This window comes from Procambarus clarkii, chromosome 43, assembly GCF_040958095.1.
Source record: "Procambarus clarkii isolate CNS0578487 chromosome 43, FALCON_Pclarkii_2.0, whole genome shotgun sequence".
NCBI lineage: Eukaryota > Metazoa > Arthropoda > Malacostraca > Decapoda > Cambaridae > Procambarus > Procambarus clarkii.
This window is the reverse complement of record NC_091192.1, coordinates 12780092-12804189: the sequence shown is the minus strand read 5'-3', so window position 1 is coordinate 12804189 and position 24098 is coordinate 12780092. Positions and strand designations below refer to the sequence as shown.

The 24098-nt window shown below is 41.6% G+C and overlaps 2 protein-coding genes across 2 annotated transcripts in view; both read right to left on the bottom strand.

Moving 5' to 3' along the window:
- crp (cropped) overlaps nt 1-1040 on the bottom strand; it is a 102908-nt gene extending 101868 nt beyond the window's left edge. Inside the window, 1 exon segment of the mRNA XM_045738539.2 lies at nt 858-1040. Coding sequence (XP_045594495.2) covers nt 858-1040 — 183 coding nt within the window.
- A 2031-nt stretch (nt 1041-3071) lies between these two features.
- LOC138350001 (PE-PGRS family protein PE_PGRS30-like) overlaps nt 3072-24098 on the bottom strand; it is a 101643-nt gene continuing 80616 nt past the window's right edge. The window contains exons 5-8 of the mRNA XM_069300050.1: nt 23169-23196; nt 22660-22765; nt 15147-15526; nt 3072-4867 (exon numbers count right to left, since the gene is read on the bottom strand). Of these exons, the coding sequence (XP_069156151.1) occupies nt 4346-4867; nt 15147-15526; nt 22660-22765; nt 23169-23196 (1036 nt within the window). The 3' untranslated portion in view covers nt 3072-4345. The remainder of the gene's footprint in view (nt 4868-15146; nt 15527-22659; nt 22766-23168; nt 23197-24098) is intronic.

Sequence of the window (24098 nt, the reverse complement as noted above, 5' to 3'; positions counted from 1 at the left end):
GTATTTGTTTTTTCTTGATAATAAATGGGGGTATGAAAATTTGCAAATGTAGAGTAAAACTTTACCGAATTCATCACACACACACACACACACACACACACACACACACACACACACACACACACACACACACACACACACACACACACACACACACACTAGGATCCAAGAGTCAATGCTCGGGATCCAAGAGTCAATGCTCGATCCTGCAAGCACATATAGGTGAGTACACACACACACACGCACGCACGCACGGAAAGACGTTTCAATAAAATCAGTAGTATAGCGTCTTAAGTTAAAAAACAAGTTACACCGGCAGGTATGTATAGAAAGCACCGTCTCATCTCGTGATCACTAGATCTCGTCTCAAGCCTCACATAATTATATAGAGATAAAATGGGTCATCAACATTAGTTTGAAGATGGTTACACTTGTTCAAACATTGTTAAAATCTTAGGTGGTAATTGCTATCCAATTTCTGCACGCAAAGAGGCCCGAAACAGGCTGAAATGCATTTCATAATCATAAATGTGTATAGTCGTAAAGGGGAGTAATGGTCACGAACGTCCACACTCTTCTTCTACGGATAACTGTGTTTTCCAAATTTGTTAAGATCTTTGAAGAAGTTAATGGCTGATGGTGTGTTGCAACTGACAGACTGGCCATTTCGTCTTGGTAACATTGCGGGACACAATCTAACAGGTCTGGAGACTGCAAAATTATGGCTTTAGTTAACATTGGCTGTAATATGTGTATCGAGCGTTTTCTGAATAACGAAGTACTGTTTTGTGAACAGAATTTTCCAAGTCAACCATGACCGATAAAAACAAAACACAGCCCAGTCATAACCTACTAACGGCAACAACTTCAGATCTGAAATCTATATCTATGGGCAGCACAAAACGTCCATCAAACTGTGCAACACAGTGGTTGCAAGGATCAGGTTGGGTTACCGTTACTTGTGGCAGGTGGCTACAGGTGACGGATCTCCCAATCCTGAGCACTCCAGGTGCAAACTTTGTGAGCAGAAACTGCGGCATGATCTCCCACATTACATCACCGAATGTCCAGTTATTAGACCTTTCAGACCAGTTGGCATGAGGTACCTGGAGCTTTGCAATTACTTTATTCACTCTCATATTCTTGAAGATATCCTCACAGTGTACCCAAAATTTGCCAGTGTAGGCTACTAAACATATGGCCCTGTATGACTAACCATCCTGCGAGATGGGGACTTTTATTATCACTGCTACCTTATTCACTCTTGTGTTGATGATATCCTCATAATGCATCCGGAGTCTGTCAGTGCAGACTGCTTATCACATGCCTCTGTATGACTAACCATCCTGTGTGATGGGGATTTTTTTAGCATCACGTAGTTAGCTTTTTGACACACTGTACTCCACTTCACATAGTCTAGGGTAGCTGCACAAATGCAGATGTACATAATGTATTAATAAAAAAAACGACTTCAGCACCCGAAAGTTAGACTTAGGAATTATTTATCTTGAAATGGGAAATATAGCCTAGCCATTGGTAAATGTGGGGTAATAATGTTGATATTATTAGGCTGTTGTGCTAACCCATCCTCACTTAATGCACAATAATTCGACGCTGTCGACCTCTGAAATTAAAAAACCCACAATATTGATGGTTCCTCGGATTCTCAGCGTTGATAGGTTAGATGGTTTACGTAGGTTCATATGTTTTTGGTTAGGTAAAAGCATCTCAGATATGACGCTAGTTAAATCATGAGAACACATTGCAATTCACTGGTTTAAAAATCGGCTAATTGCTGCTTCTGGATAATACTGCTCATCGCAGGCTAGTTGAGAAGCTACCTAGACGAGCTATTGAAGTCTACTAGCACCAATCCATCCTAAGTCATAAAATTCCATCCAGCGGTCGACCCTAAAGACACATTCATCAATTTTAACTTGCTGTTCATTCAGAATAGGAATTTTCTCACATATAAATGAATATTGTTATATATTAGCATACTGTGCATATTTAAGAATTGGTTAGATTAGAGGGTTCTGTTGGCGATTATTTGCATTTGTAGTACATGGATGAAGCATTTACAGCGTTGTAGTTCAAACAAAAGTCGTTGGTGAAGCACTTGTTCGAGAAGTTTTCGAACATCATCAGTTATGAGTTGTGTGCAAATCGTTTTTCATTCATTAACAGGGGGTTTGGCGGGTGTATGTAATGGACCTTTGTTTATGAGGACAGGCTGACTAGTACTACTGTTTGCTTCACGTGTCTTATACAAAATAATATTAGACTTAATAGCAAGCAAAGGCCACATTATGATCCAACATATTATATAAAATGTATGAAAGTATTCCATATACTTTTTATGATAATACTAGTAATTCCAAGTAATTATATAACTTTATATATTTATCCTTATCATTGAACATTGTTGAGGTGGTTACAGTACCATTTATGTTCGAGGGCGGTCCTGGGCGGCATGGGTTCAAATCTTGGCCGGGTCAATAGTTTATATATATATATATATATATATATATATATATATATATGTCGTACCTAATAGCCAGAACTCACTTCTCAGCCTACTATTCAAGGCCCGATTTGCCTAATAAGCCAAGTTTTCCTGAATTAATATATTTACTATAATTTTTTTCTTATGAAATGATAAAGCAACCCTTTTCTCTATGTATGAGGTCAATTTTTTTTTATTGGAGTTAAAATTAACGTAGATATATGACCGAACCTAACCAACCCTACCTAACCTAACCTAACCTATATTTATAGGTAAGGTTAGGTTAGGTAGCCAAAAAAAGCTAGGTTAGGTTAGGTTAGGTAGGTTAGGTAGACGAAAAAACATTAATTCATGAAAACTTGACTTATTAGGCAAATCGAGCCTTGAATAGTAGGCTGAGAAGTGCGTTCTGGCTATTAGGTACGACATATATATATATATATATATATATATATATATATATATATATATATATATATAATCAGCCTAAATTTTTAATATTAAATAGTTATATAAAAGTACTTATGCTTTAAAAAGCTGGATAATTATTGGAAATTATTAGCACTTTATCATAATTTTTTATATGGAACAAATATTACAAAGAAATGGAGAGTTCTAATCGGCCCTGTCAGCAAACATCATGTTAATTTATAACACATTAGCTATGCATAGCAGATGATAATTTAAATTTATGATCTCAAAAGCAAAATAGAAGACTCATTATCTATGAATAACATAAATCAGAAATATATAAGTTTGGTATAGGTTTTGCAAAACAGTGATTCGCATCTGTATTGAGCAAAATTTCTCGGAACTAATTAAGTATTTAAATGGGCGCTTGTAAAGTTTTTTCCTGAAACATTTCACTTTCCCAACCAAATATACTTAGGGGCCTCCAGCTTCCAACTAACAGTAAGAGTAGCTTTTATTATTACAAAAAAAGTCCCTCAAGCTCTGATTTTATTTGTTCATGCATTTGTTCAGGCCATCGTCTCGAGCGTTCACCACGTCACTAAGCTGATGTACTATACTCCCCGAATCTAACCTAATCGAGGACCCATGAATACAAAACGGGACATCACGTCAATTTTGCAAGCCACTATCAATTTTAATACATCGGTTTTTGCCTTAGGGTATTTATAAGTCAAAATGCGCTATACTATTCAAGAAAATGAGTTGATTGTTAACTCTTCAACTATGGGACCCATTATATTAGGTTCTTCAAGGAAGTGCATGGACTGCAAACATCTTATATTTGATTTTACAATGTGGCGGGCAACGTAGAATTGTCAGGTTATGAAATGTTACTTCTGCAGTCTATAGATGGCTCTGTAATTCAGATAAGCTACTGGAAAAAATTCTCTTTGATACGAATATAAAGCTAATGGATATCTTGTACACCATTGTTATTACACTCTGGTAAATAGTAAGAAAATATTATAGTGATTTCTAATATTCGATAATATATTTACAGTATGTAGTCATTCTTGTGCAATAATGAATAGAAGTTACGTAGAATCGTACATGAAAACACAATCGGATGCATGCAGCACGAGTTATTGAGCCAGATCAACACTATAGCAATGATTATATTTTTTACACTCTACTTTTTCTATCCTTCTTAAAATAAAATATATTAAATAATTGCTCTTTTTAAACCAAAGGGGAGGATAACTGTATTATTAATGCCGCAGTCCAAGGGTTAACTGAGAAAGGTGTTATTTTGATACAAGTTTTTTCTACAGAAAATTTAAAATGTCTAAACCAGACATTATAATAAAAGTTTTCTGGATTCCTTAATATAAATGGAAATAAATATATACCAATATAATCTTTTTTTTAAAATCCGACATCGAACCCTCCCATGTCAAAGTCGCCTCCACCCATGCCATAGTCTCCGCCACCCATATCGTAGTCACCGCCCATGTCATAACCGCCCATGTCGAAACCACCCATATCAAAGCCAGGATCCATGTCATCCATCCCGCCCATGTCATACTCGCCCATCCCGCCCATCTCAAATGGCTGGCCCATGTTCTGAATCTCAGCCATGTCCATACCGACACTTTCATCCATCAGGCCTGGATCCACACCATTGGACATCATCTCGGCTTGAGGAGGGTTGCCCCCGGCGTCGTCTCCCGTAGGGTCTGCTACCCCCTGGTCTGCTGTGTCTTGGTTGGCTACAGTGGGGGCAGCAGCCGTGGCGGTGTCCGCAGTGGTGTTACCAACGGCCACATTATTGCTGTCAGCTGTGTTGTTATTAGCAGATGTGGTGGCATCAGCAGCTGCGTTGGTGGTAGCTGCCGTATTGTTGGTTGTCTCGTTGTTTATGTTGTAGTTGTTAGTGACGTTGGTAGTCTGCCAGACAGAAAATTAACTTTATAGTAACTTAAAATAATATTTCCCCACAACATTAAGACATGGTGGGCAGTATTGCAAGGAACTAGGGTATGGTGAAGAGAATTTCAGAACGTTTGTGTTATAGAGAGTATTGTGGGAATTATTGCGTGGTGGGGAGATTATATTTATTTAAGGAAAGTATCTTATGGGGAGAGGGGTATTGTAGGAAAATATTGTGCAGTGGTTTATTGTATTATGTAATAGGGCGTGTTGTTTGGGAATATTGCTTGATAATGTGTGTTGTAGGAAGATACTGCATAGTGAGAAAGTATTATATAAAATATTCCAAGAAAGTATTATGGTGAAAAGTGTTGTGTGTAGGGAAGTATTTTTTGTGTGATGGAAAAGCCTATCCTCCAAAAATTATAGTACTTATAGTAACTATTTTGATGAAAGTACCAATATGTAGTGATGGACCACCAAAAAGTTGAAGCTTGTATTACTGAATTTGGCCAAATAGGAGACTTTTTAACCGCAACATAAATATGGAACCTAATCTAACTTTTCATAGCAATCCTAGGCCTAATACATACTATTTGAGGCATAATATAGTACATACATGTGCTATACTAGGCTTAGGAATTTGATTAAATTTGGTTTTAACTTTATTTTTTTCAGACACTATAAAATTAAAACTACAAAAAGTGAACTTTCTGGTGGTCCATCACTACATATTTGTATTTTCCACCAAATAGTTCCTATTACTATCATTATTTCGGGAGGATGAGTTGGATGGGGAGTATTTGTGATTGGGCTTTCATGTTAAGAAGTATTGTGAATGGGAGAAACGTCATTACTAATATAAAAAAAAAAAATAATAGCTGTATAGGAGGAATGCTAGGCACCTTGACTTGTAGGAGTGAAACAAGAACATGGACTAAAGTAAATAAATTAGAATTTCAGGGTGTTGGTAGGTGATTTGATTCCAGATCCTGATTTCTTGTTTGTTTTTGTTTTTGTGGCAATAGCCGCCAGTTGGTATAAGGGTTTTGCACAGATCCCAACTTGTTTTTTGGGGATAGCCACCTATTGTCGTCAAGGTTCTGCACAGACTGGATAACCAACCCGTCCTCTCAAATGGTACAACGTATTTTTAAATATATATCTCCTGAAAATTGATTTACTAAAAATTATTGTGCCTCACAAAATTGACAAAAGATTGTACAAAACACTCAAAATGCAATCATACACACAGACTCAAAAGCTGCACTTCAAATACTATGACAAAAACAGTGGAAAGATAATGTGGAAATAATTACCACCATTTTGTATCTTGGAGCAGTCGCTAAAGGCAAAGGACTCAACATAACTTTAAACTGGATCCCATCCCATATTGGAATCCCATTAAATGAAAAAGCTGATGAAATTGCTAAATTGGCAACTCGTCATCCAGTGATACATAAAACAATTCAACCCAGCCTAGAGAACATAAAAAACATCATCACCAAAAAACTCTCACATCTCAACAAAGCCTACCTGCACCAGAGAATAGCTGAAGGTTCGCCATCTGCAACATGGTATCTTCAGGCAACCAAATTAGAATGGTTAAATATCCCAAAAGGAATCCACAGGGAAATAGCAGTTAGGCTATATAGACTACGTCTAGGTTACAGATGCAACTGGGAGATTGGTGAACCCCGACAGAGAGAGTGCATCTTCTGCCAAACTGTCACAGAAAAGCCATTACTTCACTATCTTCTGGAATGTGAAGCAACCAATGACCTTAGAAGAGCTTTAAGAGTTCCTGAATCATGCAGTGGCCACCCTGAAGCCATCAACACAGCCACTCTCCTGGTCAACAAAGGTGTCCAGCAGCTGGACACCCTCATAAAGACTGTGAAGCAGTATCCTCCCCCGCGATAACAGCTTGATGGTTAAATGCAACCTCAGAATACTGAGAAAAAAAAAAATGTACCACTTACGGGCTATTCATGCCCGTGCCACCTCTTAGGTGGCTTAATCTTTATCAATCAATCAATCGATCTCCAGTATCATCTATTGATACTGGAAATGGCTCAAAAGGGCCACCACTTATGGGCTATTCATGCCCAAGCCACCTTTTGGGTGGCTTAATCTTCTCTCTCGTCATCAAGAAGAAAGAAAACACTCCCAACTATCAAAAGTCGCCACAAAGCCAAAGTAGCAGAAGATCCACTGTGATCTGGTACGAACAACCACTTGGTACTCCTCTTTCAAGCCTGACAAAAACTTATCCAGAGACATTGCAGTAGCCATATACACACAGACTCAGACTTGGTTACAAGTGCTTCTGGGAGGTAATAAACCCAATATTTAAAGAGATATATGTGGAACAGAGACTAAAATGCCACTATTACATTGCTTACTGCAATGTGAAGCAACTGAAGCTCTGTGCATCAAGCTCAACATTCAGCCAACAAGAGCAGCTGCATTCAATGCAAAAATCACAGCGACTACAATGGTTAAAAAAGCAGTTGAAGAATGGGACACACTAGTGAACACTGTGCATTTATATCCGCCACCAAGATAACGTTATTAAAATAAAAGATTAAACCAGTGCGAAAAGAATGAAACTCTACCTTCATTTAAAACTTTGACCCAGATATCACAGTAACAAGGTTATCGTGAATAACCGAACTCAATTACGGGCTCACTAGCCCGTGCTACTTGAAACTTGTTTCGAGTAGCTGAATCTAAAACAAACAACAACGTAGCGTCGTCAGTCTAACTGGAATAGTGGTTCAGTGACACGTGCTCTGGATATACGACAGATCTTCTCCAACACCGACAGTAACCAGCATACGATGTAATTCTCTCACAAGACCATACAGAGAAAATAACAATTCCGGTCATTCTCGAGCTACCTGCTCTCATCCCGCATTCGAGCTCTCTACCCCCTGGCCTTGCTCAAGCTCTCTACCCCCTGGCCTTGCTCAAGCTCTCTACTCCCTGGCCTTGCTCAAGCTCTCTACCCCCTGGCCTTGCTCAAGCTCTCTACCCCCTGGCCTTGCTCAAGCTCTCTACCCCCTGGCCTTGCTCAAGCTCTCTACCCCCTGGCCTTGCTCAAGCTCTCTACCCCCTGGCCTTGCTCAAGCTCTCTACCCCCTGGCCTTGCTCAAGCTCTCTACCCCCTGGCCTTGCTCAAGCTCTCTACCCCCTGGCCTTGCTCAAGCTCTCTACCCCCTGGCCTTGCTCAAGCTCTCTGCTTTGGGCTCCAGACCTCGCACAAGCATCTTCGTCGCAGCTATCATGACACATCATTACATTTCCAACATCAACTACTGTAACCAAGACTACATTATCTACACATAACAAACCACTATACTCTGTCACCCAAAATCGTACACGTTACACGACCATTCCAACCTAATCTAACCTAACACAGATTATTCTATAGTAGAGATCGCTGAAACCGGCTGTCCGTCACTATAACCACCCCTCTCCATTCACCTCCCTACATCCCCCTCTCCCTAAAACCACCTCTCCATATATCTACCACCTCCCCTCCCTACCACCCCCTCCCCTTCCTATATCTCCATCTGCCTATAACCAACCTGTCACTTCTTTACATCCCTCAACTCCTGACATCTGATCCCTTCCTCACTGCCTTATTCCCTACAAACTCTTACCCTCTCATTATGCAGTCTTCGGACGTTACTCAAGTTTAACTAACTCTGCATCGTCAATAAACAATATAGTTTCACTAATCGAAGGAATAAGTACATACCAACTGTTGTGTACGTAGTTAATTTCTAGTAAAGAATAACATAAGAGTCGCTTATAAGAATAACATGCTGGTCGCTTATTCTCAGGTGCCCTGCACGTCCAGGTACCTGAGCCACACACTACAAACTACCATCCTGACCCGCACGCATGTGCTCGTCTAGTTACAATACAGTTAGTTTGTGTGAGATTTTGTTTCTATGTTGACCAGACCACACACTAGAAGTTGAAGGAACGACGACGTTTCGGTCCGTCCTGGACCATTCTCAAGTCGATTGTCAATCGACTTGAGAACGTCGTCGTCCCTTCAACTTCTAGTCTGTGGTCTGGTCAACATACTTCAGCCACGTTATTGTGACTCGTCGCCTGCTTTTGTTTCTGTTTTGCATGTTTTGAGTGTGCTAATTTGTGTATGTGTTTGTGAAATGAGTTTTGTGTATGTGATTATGTGTCTTGTATGTTTTGTATGTGTGAAAGAGTATGTTTGAGTATGTAATTGTATGCTTTGTATGTGTGTGTTTTTGTGCACGTGAGTGGTAGTTTGTGTAGACGCAGTTGCTCGCAACCTGACATATGGATTCCTTGGTTGCTCAGGTATCCTTTGGATGTGTTTATCAAGTTCTCGTTTGAACACCGTGAGAGGTCAGCTATCCCTTATGTTTAGAGGGAGAGTGTTGAATAGTCTTGGGCTCTGATGTTGATAGAATCCTCTCCTAGCATACCTAGGAGAATACTTTTCAATGAGGCTATTTTGCACTTCCTGCCATGCCTCCTAGTCTCATATGGTGTTATTTATGTGTGCAGATTTGAAACCAGTCCCTCTAATATTTTCCAGGAGTAAATTAGTCCGAAATGCTTTGTGTAATAGTGGCTTTAGGCATTGTATGTACTAGCTCTATCTATAAATTCATCAATATTTGTATCACCCCTTGTATGTATGTACTTTACCTGAATAAACATTTGAATTGATTTGATTTGATTTAGTATGTTCTCCTGCCTGCCTCTAGGGAATACAGATTTTCAAAATTTAAGCAGTCCCAATAATTTAAATGTTTTATTGAATGGATTCTAGTTTGTGCAAAAGTAATTTTTTGTGTAAGTATGCATTTTGTGAAAGCATGAATTTTGTGTGAGTGGAAATTTTGTGGAAGTGTGAAATTTTGTTTAAAGTGTGTGTTTTTTTGTGAAATGCGTGCAGTTTGGAAAAGTGTGTGGTTCTGTGTACAGTGTTTAATTATTGTTATATCTTATAACTTTTATCTTAAATTTGTAATTATTTAAAACAAATTTACTAGCCGACTCTATTAATAAGTTTGACTAAATATTATAGATGAAATGGAAGAGATGAAATTATTTTATTTGCTGGTGAGATGATGATATTTATGGGTGAGATGATATTATTAATGGATGAGATGATATTATTAATGGATGAGATGATATTATTTATTAATGAGATGATGTTATTAATGGATGAGATGATATTATTTATTAATGAGATGATATTATTAATGGATGAGATGATATTATTTATGGATGAGATGATATTATTAATGGATGAGATGATATTATTTATGGATGAGATGATATTATTAATGGATGAGATGATATTATTTATGGATGAGATGATATTATTAATGGATGAGATGATATTATTTATGGATGAGATGATATTATTTATGGATGAGATGATATTATTTATGGATGAGATGATATTATTTATGGATGAGATGATATTATTTATGGATGAGATGATATTATTTATGGATGAGATGATATTATTTATGGATGAGATGATATTATTTATGGATGAGATGATATTATTAATGGATGAGATGATATTATTTATGGATGAGATGATATTATTTATGGGCGAGAAAATATTATTTATGGATGAGATGATATTATTAACGAGTGAAATTATGAGATTAATAAAAATGTTCCTTTCTATGATTTGAAGTCAATATAGTGATATGATTCTAACATATATCATACACGTGTATTCTGTTTTATATGCATTAAGTTATGTGTACCAAAAAATAGACTGACCGTGTGTGAGACTGTATATATCTACCTGTAAAGGTTTTGTTGTGCTGTATTTATCTGTCTTTGTTTACTTTAGTAATTGGTTTGTTAGTGGAGGTGCAACCCGTTCTCGCACTTGCTCCTAGTCAATATTGGCTTATTTAATAAGTGCATATGTGACATACTAATTGATTGTAAATATTTTAGTTTACCTTGAAAAGCTTCATAGAAAACACCGACCTCACCTAACCTTTTTAGTATGTTAAGATAAGCATCTTATTGCTTCTTAATTACAATTATTACTTAACCTATACCATTGATAGGTTAAGTAATAAGGGAGAAGAGACTTGCTTCAGCTACCCAGGGAATATCTGAACATACAGGATACAGATGATAATCCTCTATGAGCGGCTGATCATGTTTAAAGCATGCCAGGAATGCCCGTCGGAAATGGGTTAGCCTATGTCTTTCTATGACTGTCTCCTCGTCTGCCCTCGCTTCTCCTATTCATTATGTTAATATAGGTACGATTTCTTTTAACAGCTGAAACACAATAATACAGATGTAACCCTAGATTAAAAGAATGATACAAGATACGTGAGCAGAAAGAGACATGTTGGAACAAAAATGTTATTGTAACTAGACGAACACATGCGCACGGGGCCAGAATGGTAGTTTGTGGCTTGTGCCTTAGGTACCTGCACGTGCAGGGCGTCTGAGAATCATTGATCAGAATATTTCTTATATTATTCTTTACTAGAATCTATGTATACAGCAGTTGGTATGTACATATTCGCTCGATTACTGAAGACCATATTCTTTATTAATATGTTGACGCAGAGTTAGTTAAACCCCGAGTAGCTTTTGAAGAATGATTAATGAAGTCACCCAAGAGGTGGCATGAGTGCCTTAACCCCGTAACTCCGAAGACTGCATAATGAGAGGATAAGAGTTCAGAGAGAATGAAGGCAGTGAGGAAGGGATCAGATGTGAGGAGCGTGGGATGAAGGGAGGTTTGGTTTTTGGAAGTTGAGGGATGTAAGGAAGTGAGAGGGTGGTTGATGATTGATAAAGATTAAGCCACCCAAGAGGTGGCACGGGCATGAATAGCCCGTAAGAGGGGTGGTTATAGGGAGTGGGGAGATGTTGTTGTTATAGATTCAACTACTGGGAACAAAAAGTTCCAAGTAGCACGGGGTATGGTGAGCCCGTAGTGGACTTACCTGGCACTGGAGCGGGGCTGTAACTTGGGTGGGGAGATTGTTTATTGTTTTAAATTTAGCTACTCAGAACGAAATGTCCATGTAGCACGGGCTATGGTGAGCCCGTAATTGAGTTCGGTTATTCGCAGTAACCTTATTACTCTGATATTTGGGTCAAAGTTTTAAATGGAGGTGGGGATTCCTCATTTTTAACCTGTTTCTTTTTCGCTTCTGTTTTAGTCGTGTTTTAATAACATTATCTTGGTGGCGGATGTAGGTGCACAATGTTCACTAGTGAGTCCCAGTCTTTAACAGCTTTTCTAATCATTGTAGTCGCGGTGGAATGTGCATCTAATGTAGCTGCTGTCGTTGGATTAATGTTGAGTTTGATGCGCAGGGCTTCAGTCGCTTCACATGCCAGTAAGTTGTGCAATAGTGGCGCTTCTGCTTCTGTTCCACAGATGTGACACTCTTTAACTACTGGGTTTATTACCTCCCAGCAGCACTTGTAACCAAACGGGAGACATCTTCCGTCATGCATAGTGCAGTCGCACCTCCACAGATCTCCAGTATCAGCTCTTGATACTGGTAATGGCTCAAAAGGGCCACCACTTACGGGCTATTCATGCCCGTGCCACCTTTTTCGGTGGCTTAATCTTCATCAATCAATCAATCTTGTAACCAAGTCTGAGTCTGTGTATGGCTACTGCAATGTCTCTGGATATCTTTTTGCCAGGCTTGAAAGAGTAGTACCCAGGGGCTTGTTCGTACCATATCGCAGTGGATTTTCCTTCCGCTACTTTGGCTCTGTGGCGACTTTTGATAGTTGGGAGTATTTTCTTCTTGATTTGCTCTTTAATCTGTGAAAAACTTGGAGGTATTTGAACTTGTACAACAGGTAGAGCAGTGGCAGTTTTTGCTAGTGAGTCTGCCTTTTCATTACCATCTATGCCAATGTGACTTGGTGTCCAATTTAGGGTGATTGACAGCCCTAGATTATGGGCTTCTTTTCCTATATGTTGGATATCTGTGAGGAGTTGTATATTATCTCTGTGCTGACTGGATAACAATGCCTGGAGCGAAGATTTAGAGTCGGTATGGAATGATGACATCATGTAAATTATTCTCAATTATATGGCCTCCTTCAAGGCATATAATTCTGTCTGCAATGTTGAGCACCCACTATTCATGTTCCAGTAAGCTTCATGGTTGGTAGTGTAAACTGCTGCCCTAGCAGAACCTCTTTCTTGATCAACTGATCCGTCTGTGAAGATGTGAGTCGTTGTAGGTATTGAGATGGTTTCCATTTGTTGTTCTATGACTGCTTTGAGCCTCTGTGGGTCACATGCTGATTTTTTAACTGGTAATCTTTCAATGATTAGATCCTTCAATCGAACAAATCCACAAGGGCCGTGACGAAGATTCGAACCTGCGTCACGGCCCTTGTGGATTTGTTCATTTGATGCATCACGTTAGTGTGATCTCTGTGTGAGATCCTTCAATCCTTTAGACTCGATTCTTCCCATGGAGGAGGCTGCCGAAAGTGTTGATATGGTCCATCTTCTCCTTTGTTTTTAATGGTCCATTTCAAGTCCACTTTCTCTAGAATCTTTACTAGATCATCCGCCCATGCATTTGTTCTATGAGGAAGGTTTCTCTGAAGTGATCTGTGTAAGCTATCTTTGACAGTCTGGCGGTGGTTCCAACAAGTTTTGCTGTTATGGTGGCTATCCTTTGTTTGATCCTGTTTTCTAATGCTGTTAAATTGGTTTCCATTCTTAGGTTCTCTCTACGCGTCCATATAGGTGCTCCCAGCATTGTTCTGAGAGCATCATTTTGAGACACTTCCAGTTTCTCCCATTGGTTATCACTGAGGGATGTAAGAGCAGGAGCAGCACAGTCAATGAGTGACCTAACTGCTTGAATATAGTACATTTTGAGTACTGGTAGAGATGCACCATCTCTAAGACTTGTCAGGGAGCGCAAAGCTGAGTTTCTGGCTTTACAACGTTGCTGAAGATATTCAATTTCTTGAGTGAATTTCAACTGGTTGTCTATTATGACTCCTAGGTATTGAAAAGAGGTAACCCACTCAATTTCTTGTCCTTGAATTGCGAATCTGATGTCTTGAGTTCACATTTTAACGGCCATTACTTTGGTTTTATTGCTGTTTATTTTCACTGCTATTTGTTCCGCTTTCATGCCGATAATATCTAGGCATTTTTTAGCATAGTTCCTGGCGCCTTTGCCATTGATGATGACCACAAAGTCGTCTGCATAGTTAAGCAGTTTGGCTTTTGGTAACTTGAGCTTCACGAATTGTTCCATGAGACAGTTGAAGAGGAAGGGGCTTAGTATTCCTCCCTGTAGAGTTCCGTTTTCCAGCCTCTCCGTTTTCAGCCTCCTATATCTCCGTGGGGAGATATAGGAGTAATTATAGGGAGAGGAGAATGTTGGGTGATTTAGTTATTGGGTGGATGATTTGCAGCAGTCGGGGATGTAGGGATGGGCTAGTTATTGGGAGAGTGTGATGTTGAGAGGGAAGCGAAATTTTTGGAAGAAAGGGGGTGGTTATAATTAATTAACATAATTTTATAGGCATGTACCATCCTTATATGACACAAGCAGGTAGCAACATCTTTGGTATTCTCGAGACCCAAGCATACTATGACGCCAGTGGGCGCCTGTTACCCAATCCATGACACCAATGGGCTAGTGTAACATAAAAAAAAATAAAGCTGGGATCGATGCAGAACCCTGATGCCAATGGGCGGCTGTCGCCAAAAAATACAAAGATGGAATCTGGCATCAGATCACCTACTGGTGTTGATTCACACTATTGAGTGGCTTTGCAACAATTTACGATTTAATCACCCATTGAATCTTCTTGTATATAAATAAATGTATTGGAAAATAATGTCGAAATGCAAGGAAGGTTCGGGGTTGGTGACTAGATAATGATGTTACATTCTTGTTTTGAAAATGAAGATGTTGTTCTACGACTTGGTTACTTGGAGAGGTTGACAAATTATCTTATTTCAGATCCTGCAATCTGGATCTGAGATATATGTATTACCCAAGGCACAGGCACCATTATGGCTTAAAGGAATATTGCTGGATTTATGATAATTTATCTTCCCTCATCAAAGTCAGCCGAGTATAAAATTCCTGAAATTAAATGAGAACCTATTCCTTTGGAAATTCCTTTGTATATGTTTCAAGTGTTGTATAGTAAAAAGTCATTTAATGTATAATTCTCAAAGACTGTCAATATATATTGTTCCCTTGCCTGTTCCACAGTGTTATCTTACTTGGCTGGTGTTGGTGCCACCAGAGAAGCCTGGGTAGGCGTACCCAACGCGGGCGGGGACGCCCAGGCCTAATCCGAAACCCCAGCCTCCGGACATGGCAGCTCCCATTAGCATCCCAGCGGCTAAATTGTCTGCTCCATTGTCACGCCGATCCAAAATGACAGTGTTGCCTCCCCCACCATACACCGCTGCTCCTCCACCATATCCTCCACCATACCCTCCTCCTCCACCATACCCTCCTCCTCCACCATATCCTCCTCTTCCTCCACCGTATCCTCCTCTTCCTCCTCCATATCCTCCACCATAGCCTCCTCCATCGTACCCTCCAACATATCCTCCTCTTGGATAGCCTCCACCACCACCTCTTCCAGCTGCAGGATCTGAAATAAAATAATTTGCTAGTTAAGGCATGCTCATGACTAGCTGTTCAGTATTTACTAAAGAATTTACAAGATCTAGAACACTACGTAGTCAACCAAAGATTATTATAAATATTATGGATGATCTTGTAGTACTTCATAACTTTTAAACTGGTGTGAGGGAGATAAGGAGGTTAAAGTTTTCAAAGTGAACACATATTGCTTTGTTATTCCTAGCCGTTTCCGAACACACTCAATTAAAGACATAAACTTGTGACGAGTTTGGGATATCTACAAATTGAATTGGAGTATGAAGAAAATTTATGATTGTTCTCACATTCGAACAGGGAAAAGTATTATTTATCATGGTTATACTGTAGTAAGCCATTCAAGATCAAGTATGTTGATCAAGATCAAGTATTGGGGTGAATGGACATAACAAAGGGGATATTAATAGGGTATTAAAAGTATCAACACAAGAGAGAACACGAAACAATGGGTATAAATTGGATAAGTTTAGATTTAGGAAAGACTTGGGTAAATACTGGTTCAGTAACAGGGTTGTTGATTTGTGGAACCAATTACCGCGTAACGTGCTGGAGGTGGGGTCCATCGATTGTTTCAAGCGCGGGTTGGACAAGTATATGAGTGGGATTGGGTGGTTATAAATAGGAGCTGCCTCGTATGGGCCAATAGGCCTTCTGCAGTTGCCTTTGTTCTTATGTTTATGTTCTTATGTATGTTTATTGAGACAAGAAAAAATACATCTCAAAGGGATAGAGTAGCTTAGGCTATTTCTATCCCCCCCCCCTCAGTAAGCCATTGTGGGCTTCCGTCACATTCTACAGTTCCGTGATTCCACTACCTATTGATTCAAAGATCAAATTCCTATTTACATTATTAATTTCCTATATCTTGCAAGGTGTAGACAGAAAATATAGCGAAATGCCACTTTCTACAGTCTTGATCAGGAACTCTGATCTGTCCTCTGAAATGTACTAGGCAGGCCAATGGCTCCTCCAGCTTATTAACGGAAGTATATATTTTATTGCTTTTCTTTTCTTTTCTTCATTTATTTTTTAATATGAAAAATCGAGTGTACGGTACATACATGTGCTACATTTAGCGATGATTGATAACAAGTATAGGGGGATGAAATTTGAAAATGACCTTTTGTAGTCTTAGCAATTTTCACGATTATTAAGAAGTGTCTTACTTAAATAATCGTGATTAAAAAAGTACAAAATTCATACAGTTATGACTGTAGAGTCAATAAGGAGAGACAAAATTAGTGCTAAATATTGTGGTAAATCACAGCTGTCTTTGGGTAACAGTTTTGGTACCTAAAAACGTAATAAATGTGAGGTTTTCTCGTAAAGTAGTTCAGCCGAGACTGTTGGAAATCTTACATTAGATTATGCAGCCGATGAATCATAATAATGTGGCTGAAGATATGATAACCAAACCACACATCAAGATGGAGAATCGACGACGTTTCGGTCCGGCAAGTCGTGTAGCTCACACTCGACTTGATAATGGTCCAGAAGGTAAGGTAAGGTCAAAAGAAGGCACCAAACCGGGAAGGCTATGTAGCACCATCAAAGTGCGAAATAATCAGAGGGCGCTAAATATCACCAAGAAAGCCAATACGAGAACAAAAACGCATAAGGCGAACGATATCAAAAGTATCCGATTCACCTAGAATTCTATCGAGGGACAAGTGACCGTGGAGGGACGGTCAGAAAGCAAGACACACGCTCGTCCTGGAAGTCAGGACATTCAACAAGGATATGCACAACTGTAAGAGGGACAACGCAATTCGGACAATAAGGAGCAGGGCGGCGCTCCATTAAGTGACCGTGGGTTAAGCGAGTATGGCCAACCCGCAGCCGCGCCAAAGCAGTTTCCCACCGCCGGTTACGGTGGTAGGAGGAAGGCCACGGGGACACACTACGTTTGAGAGTACGCAGCTTGTTACTAACCACAGAGGGCCAACAACCCTGCCAACGGGCAAGGATGGAGGAATGAATAACAGGATAAAAGTCGGAATAAGGAAGACCTTTACGGGAGATGGGACAAGAACGGATAACGTCCTTAGCGGCAGCATCCGCACGCTCATTGAAAGAAACACCAATATGGCTGGGAACCCAGCAAAACTCTACCGATTTAAATTTACTAGAAATAAGAAACAGCCATTGCTGAATCTCGATGACCACTGGGTGGACAGGATTAAAGGACCCAAGAGCCATGAGGGCACTACGAGAGTCAACTACAACCACAAAGGAGGAATGAGAATGAGAAAGCAAGAGACGGAGAGCATAGAGAATAGCATAAAGTTCCGCCGTAAAGACGCTAGCCTCCGAAGGGAGGTGACACATATAAGTACGGTCAGGAAAAACAACAGAGTAGCCCACACCGTCCGCAGACTTAGACCCATCGGTAAAGATGGAAATAAAGTGGGAGTGCGAAGAAAAGTGCTCAAGGAAGAGGCTTTTCAGAATTGTAGGAGGGGTAAAGGCTTTAGTAAGACAAGTCAAGGACGTACAAAACTTGAGAAGGGGGACTCTCCACGGAGGCAAGGAAGGAACAATATGAGGAGAAATATTAGAAATATGAACAGAAAGAGAATCCTGCAAGCGAGATAACCGGACAGAAAGTGGGAGACGATGAAGAGGAACAGGAGCTACAGGAGGAGGAAAAGTCAAAGCACGACAGAGGCGAGAGGAAGGATGCTGTAAGGACCGTGCAAGATAGCGAAGACAGTAGCGATCACGGCGGTCCTGATGAGAGAGAAAGCCAGTGTCAACATACAAACTGAGGGTGGGAGTCGAACGAAAGGCACCAGAGCTGAGACGCAACCCAGTATGGTGCAAAGCATCAAGACGGCGAAGAGTAGAAGGAGAAGCAGAAGAGTAAGCAGGGCAACCATAATCGAGTTTAGACAGGACGAGAAAGGAGTGCAAAGATAGGAGCGTGCGTCTATCCGCTCCCCAAGAAGTATGGGACAAAACCTTAAGCAGGTTAAGGGCCTTAGAGCACTCAACTCGGAGGTAAGAGATATGGGCTGACCAAGACAAACGAGTGTCAAAGACTAACCCCAAGAGCTTTGCGGAATCCCTGTACACAATGGGATGACCATAAAGCGACAAAGAGGGACGGAGAACGACATGCTTCCGAGTAAAAGTCATTGCACAAGTCTTAGACGCAGAGAACGTGAAGCCATGATCAGTGGCCCAAGACGACACGGCATCAATCGCAAGTTGAAGCCGCCGTTGAAGGAGAGGTGAATCATCACCCCGACAGCAAAGGGTAAGATCATCAACATAGAGAGCAGAGAAGACGCCAGAAAGAAGAGAAGAAAGAAGACCGTTGAGGGCAACTAGAAAAAGAGTAGTGCTCAGAACACTACCCTGGGGTACACCCTCATACTACCGAAACGGGGCAGAGAGAGCAGTACCAAGCCGCACACGAAAGGAATGACGAGAGAGGAAGCTCTGGAGGAAGAGAGGGAGGTTCCCACGAAGGCCAAAAGAATGAAGTTGAGACAGAATATGATACCGCCAGGTAGTGTCGTAAGCCTTTTCCAGGTCAAAAAGGACGGCAACAACGGAGGTCTTCGCAGCAAAAGCAGTACGAATATAGACCTCCAAGTTCACCAGGACATCCGTTGTGCTGCGGCACTTGCGAAAACCAAATTGAGAAGGAGAGAGGTGGTTATAGTGTCCTAAGAACCACATCAAACGAACGTTAACCATACGTTCAAAGAGCTTGCAGACACAACTCGTGAGGGCAATAGGGCGGAAGTCTTTGGGGGATGACCCGAGAGACCCTGTTTTCCGAACAGGGAGGACAACAGCATCGAGCCAGTCTTCAGGGACCGACGACGACTCCCAGACCCGATTGTACAGACTCAGTAAATACTGAGACGTGCACGGAGGGAGATGGCGAAGCATTTCATAATGAACGCCATCGGAGCCCGCTGCCGTAGAACCGCAAAGGGCTAGGGCAGACTGAAGCTCAGAGAGAGAGAAGGGATCATTATAGGGAAGGTGAAGATAAGTACAGAAATTTAAAGGATGAGATTCAAGAAGAGGCTTACAAAGAAGGAAGGATTGGGGAAGATGAGAACCAGAACTAACAGAGGAAAAATGGAAACCCAGTTCAGTCGCAACCTGCAACGGGTCCGCCACAAGAGCACCATGGAGGCGAAGGACCGGCGAAACATTGGGAACGAACTTACCCGCAATCTTGCGGATACGCTTCCAGACCAGTGGGAGAGGAGTTTCGGACGTAACGGTGGAGACATAAGACGCCCAGCAAGCACGTTTAGCTGCACGGATGGTCCTATGGGCCACCGCACTCGCCTTCCGAAGCAAAAGAAATGACTAATATATATTCCTGGAGAGGGAATATATTCCTGAACGGAGCATCTGACACCAGCAAGAATGACAGAGGGCGGAAGGGACCTACCATCAAAGGTAACCTTCACAACCCTAAGGGGCAGACGGCGATGACCACGAGGGGGACGAGTAAATGTATCCACCTGGAGTACAGAATGACCCTGGGCCTCGAGGATATGCTTGATATCCTCGTGACAGTCCTTGAGATCCCTAACACCGGTCGCAACATGGTGCGGGAGACAGTGCCAACACAGGCATTCAATCGGGCGTTCTTCGAGACCCGAATAGGGGTCTCGCCAAGGCAGGATAAGGCGGCCAAGCGGGTGGCCGCATCCTGAGAAGGAGCAGCAACGACACAGGTACCAAGACGAGTGGGGTTGAAGGTGACAGAGGCATCCACGGAATCGACAAGATGTCTATGAAGGGAAAAATCATCAGGAGGAGTTGAATCCAAAGGAAGGAGGTCAAAGTATTTAGTCCATGTAGCAGGACCAAACAAAGCTTGGAACGAAGTAGGATGGGAAGGGAGCATACGAGAGCGGCCATGGCGGGGACGGCGATGAGAACCCTTAGAGAGAGACGGGTCGAAAGGTGCAGTAGTCACAAAAAGGGATGGAGCCGTGCAAGGGGACGAGACAGTCACCACAGCAGGCTGGGGGCTCGACCCAACCACAGAGGAGGGAGGGGAGCAGGGAGGAAGAGTCCGGTCTGGGCCTAAACCGGGTCCTGTAGCGGGGGCTACAGAATCCGGTCTTCCAGGACGGTCCGACTCAGGGACCTGGTCGCCCACCCCATGAGCCTGGGTAATAGAAGGCAAGTCGTTATCCATACAGCAAACCAAACAAAAGAGATGGGACCTGGAACCAAGGGATACCACCTACCAGGGCAGCCAGGGAGGCCGAGCGCGGGCCAGTGCAGGTAGGGTGTGTCGTCCCCAGCGGTGCTCCCCCTTTTCAACAGGGGGAGTCCTACTACTTCGTTCATTCTCCCACACTGGTGCTAAGACCCCAGTCCCCCTATCGCCCCAGCCTGGACACCCAACCATCCACTCAGGGCGGCCTCTGACAGGCGACCCCTCCAGCGGGTGGTCCGATGGCTCACAAGGCCCCTACATGGTGCCCTTCAGCACGTACACCACCCAAAGAGGGGGCAGGAGGGGGGGCACAGGCAACCCACACCGGTCCCAGGGAGGTGTATGTGAGCCCCTCACCACGACAAGGAGGCACCACGGAGGGGTAATGGTCCAGAATGGACCGAAACGTCGTCGTATCTCTATCTTCTGATGTGTGACCTTCTGGTCATCATACATTTGCCTTGTTTAGTCATAGGCAATTATTATTCATTTTGTCTTATATAAATGGATAATGAAGTTAAACCGCTGCAAACTTATAAGTGAATTATAAATAACCAACCATTTATGGCAAAAGTTTTGAATGTTTGTCAACTATATTTTGGATATGAGCCACTTGTTCACAGCAAAGAACGGCCAGAGTTGGCTATGACTTTTGCTCGTAAAGAGGGAATTGATTAACAACTTGGACTGCCTTTGAGCAGCCTGAGGGCAGTAATATTCCGGGAACATCAACTAAATTTCGGAGACTTGAGGCAAAGTGAAATTCACACCAGTTACTCCATCTATCATCATTCTATTATGCAGGAGGTACCGCACGTCTATGGGTCATCCAATAAGGTTAGCAGACTTCTAGATGTTACCACTGCTAGGCTTAGGCTCGGCTACAAGTACCTCTGGGAATTTGTAACATCTGCTGATGTAGATTTGACTAAATGTAAACTCTGTCAGCAGAACTATTCGCATACTTTGTCATTATATAATGGAATGTGAAAAAATCGCGGCATTTAGAGATAACACCATCAATAGTGTCCAAGAAATGTGTAAGTACTTCATTCATAATGATGTGCTGCCAGAAATCTTAGCGAAGTATCCAAAATTTGCTTACTGTAAGTAATGCATGCACATGACTGTAAAGCTGCCGCCCAGTTGGGTGGGTGTGGAGCACATGACTGTAAAGCTGCCGCCCAGTTGGGTGGGTGTGGAGCACATGACTAAAGCTGCCGCCCAGTTGGGTGGGTATGCAGCACATGACTGTAAAGCTGCCGCCCAGTTGGGTGGGTGTGGAGCACATGACTAAAGCTGCCGCCCAGTTGGGTGGGTGTGGAGCAAGACTAGTAACTGTGCGACTCATCATAGATGTTAAGTGCCTTGTATAGTGACTGTTATGAGCCTCTTGTGGAATCACTTGTGACACAAAAGATTATTGATGTGTGTATTTGTGTGGGTGATTAAATATGTATGTGTATGTATATATGTATACGTATGTATATGTACATGTATGCATGAGTATGTGTACATGTATATATAACATTAATAATTTTGTAACTAGCGTCAAAAGATTGTTATTTGCTTAGCTAAACGAACTAGAGGGTTCAGTTTCTGAACCGTTTATGTGCCTCTGTAATCCTTTACACCACCGCCCACGGGATGGGTATGGGGTGCATAATAAAGAAAGAAATTGAATTGAATCACTATCCCGCAAACATAACAAGGTCGATCCAAAATATACAGTACGTACTGCCTAACATGAGGTTTGTGATCATTATTATCCCACAAACTTCGTATTTCCCACAGTTTGTTAATGTTCTCGATACATTAGTTGCATCATCGGTATGCCTTTAGCTGAGTAATAACAGGGTGGCAAGGACTAGAGTATCGGAGAATCTCTTGGCTGCACTTACTGTAAGGGTGAGAGGGAGGGGCTGAGGGTGTGGGGTTGTAGGGGGGTGGCAGTTCACTTTTCAGTTCCTCTGGCGTCAGTTTGGGAAGCTCAGGCGGCGGCGGCAGCTGCAGACATGGAAATGGCTGTAGATAGCCTCTTACAATTACAAAATATAGCCTTTACAACTAGCATATCTAAAACTCAGGCATAATAGATATCTCTGGCTTACTTCTAAAGATCACCAACACTAAATAAGCAAAGTAACCAAGAAAATCAGAGTAGGCTCCAACATGCACTTATTTATGTCATTAAATAGTTATTATGACTGTCTAAATTAAAATAGTCACAATGACAATTATAACAAAAAATCACCACCAGAAACAGCAATTGTATTACTGATGGAAACATCAACCCGAACTAAGCATAAGTGGCAATACAGTGGCAACAGGAACCACAAAATCAACAGTGAAACAATATTATTTAGGTTCATAAGTTAGAGAAACGAGGAAGAGAAGCGCTCGTACTTACTGTGTTGCTGATGGCCGTCATCCACTGGCTGAATGAAGCAGAAATTATATACGTTAGCGGTGTTCTGTGGTGATATACAGTACCGTAAGTAATGTTAGGTGTTCCGTGATGATATACAGTAGGGTGGGTAATGTTAGGTGTTCCGTGGTGATATACAGTAGGGTGGGTAATGTTAGGTGTTCCGTGGTGATATACAGTAGGGTGGGTAATGTTAGGTGTTCCGTGGTGATATACAGTAGCGTGGGTAATGTTAGGTGTTCCGTGGTGATATACAGTAGGGTGGGTAATGTTAGGTGTTCCGTGGTGATATACAGTAGCGTGGGTAATGTTAGGTGTTCCGTGGTGATATACAGTAGGGTGGGTAATGTTAGGTGTTCCGTGGTGATATACAGTAGCGTGGGTAATGTTAGGTGTTCCGTGGTGATATACAGTAGGGTGGGTAATGTTAGGTGTTCCGTGGTGATATACAGTAGCGTGGGTAATGTTTGGTGTTCCGTGGTGATATACAGTAGGGTGGGTAATGTTAGGTGTTCCGTGGTGATATACAGTAGGGTGGGTAATGTTAGGTGTTCCGTGGTGATATTCAGTAGCGTGGGTAATGTTTGGTGTTCCGTGGTAATATACAGCGTCTTGGTAATGTTAGGTGTCTTATATAATTATTTATTTTTGTACTTACTGAATGACACTTATACATTGTAACATTCTTCCTCTTGTCATAAGAACATGTTTCAGTGTTACGTTTTAGAAGCAGTCCGTTTAGTATTTCCCAGGTGTAGATTATTATAATGTAGCTCGCGCCTGCACTCACAGAGTTCAGTTTCAGATCTTTTAAGCATTCCCAGTATGTAAGAAATTATCACAAGAAGGCACCAAACCGGAAAGACTATGTAGAACCATCAAAAGTGCGGAATAATTAGAGGGAGCTAAATA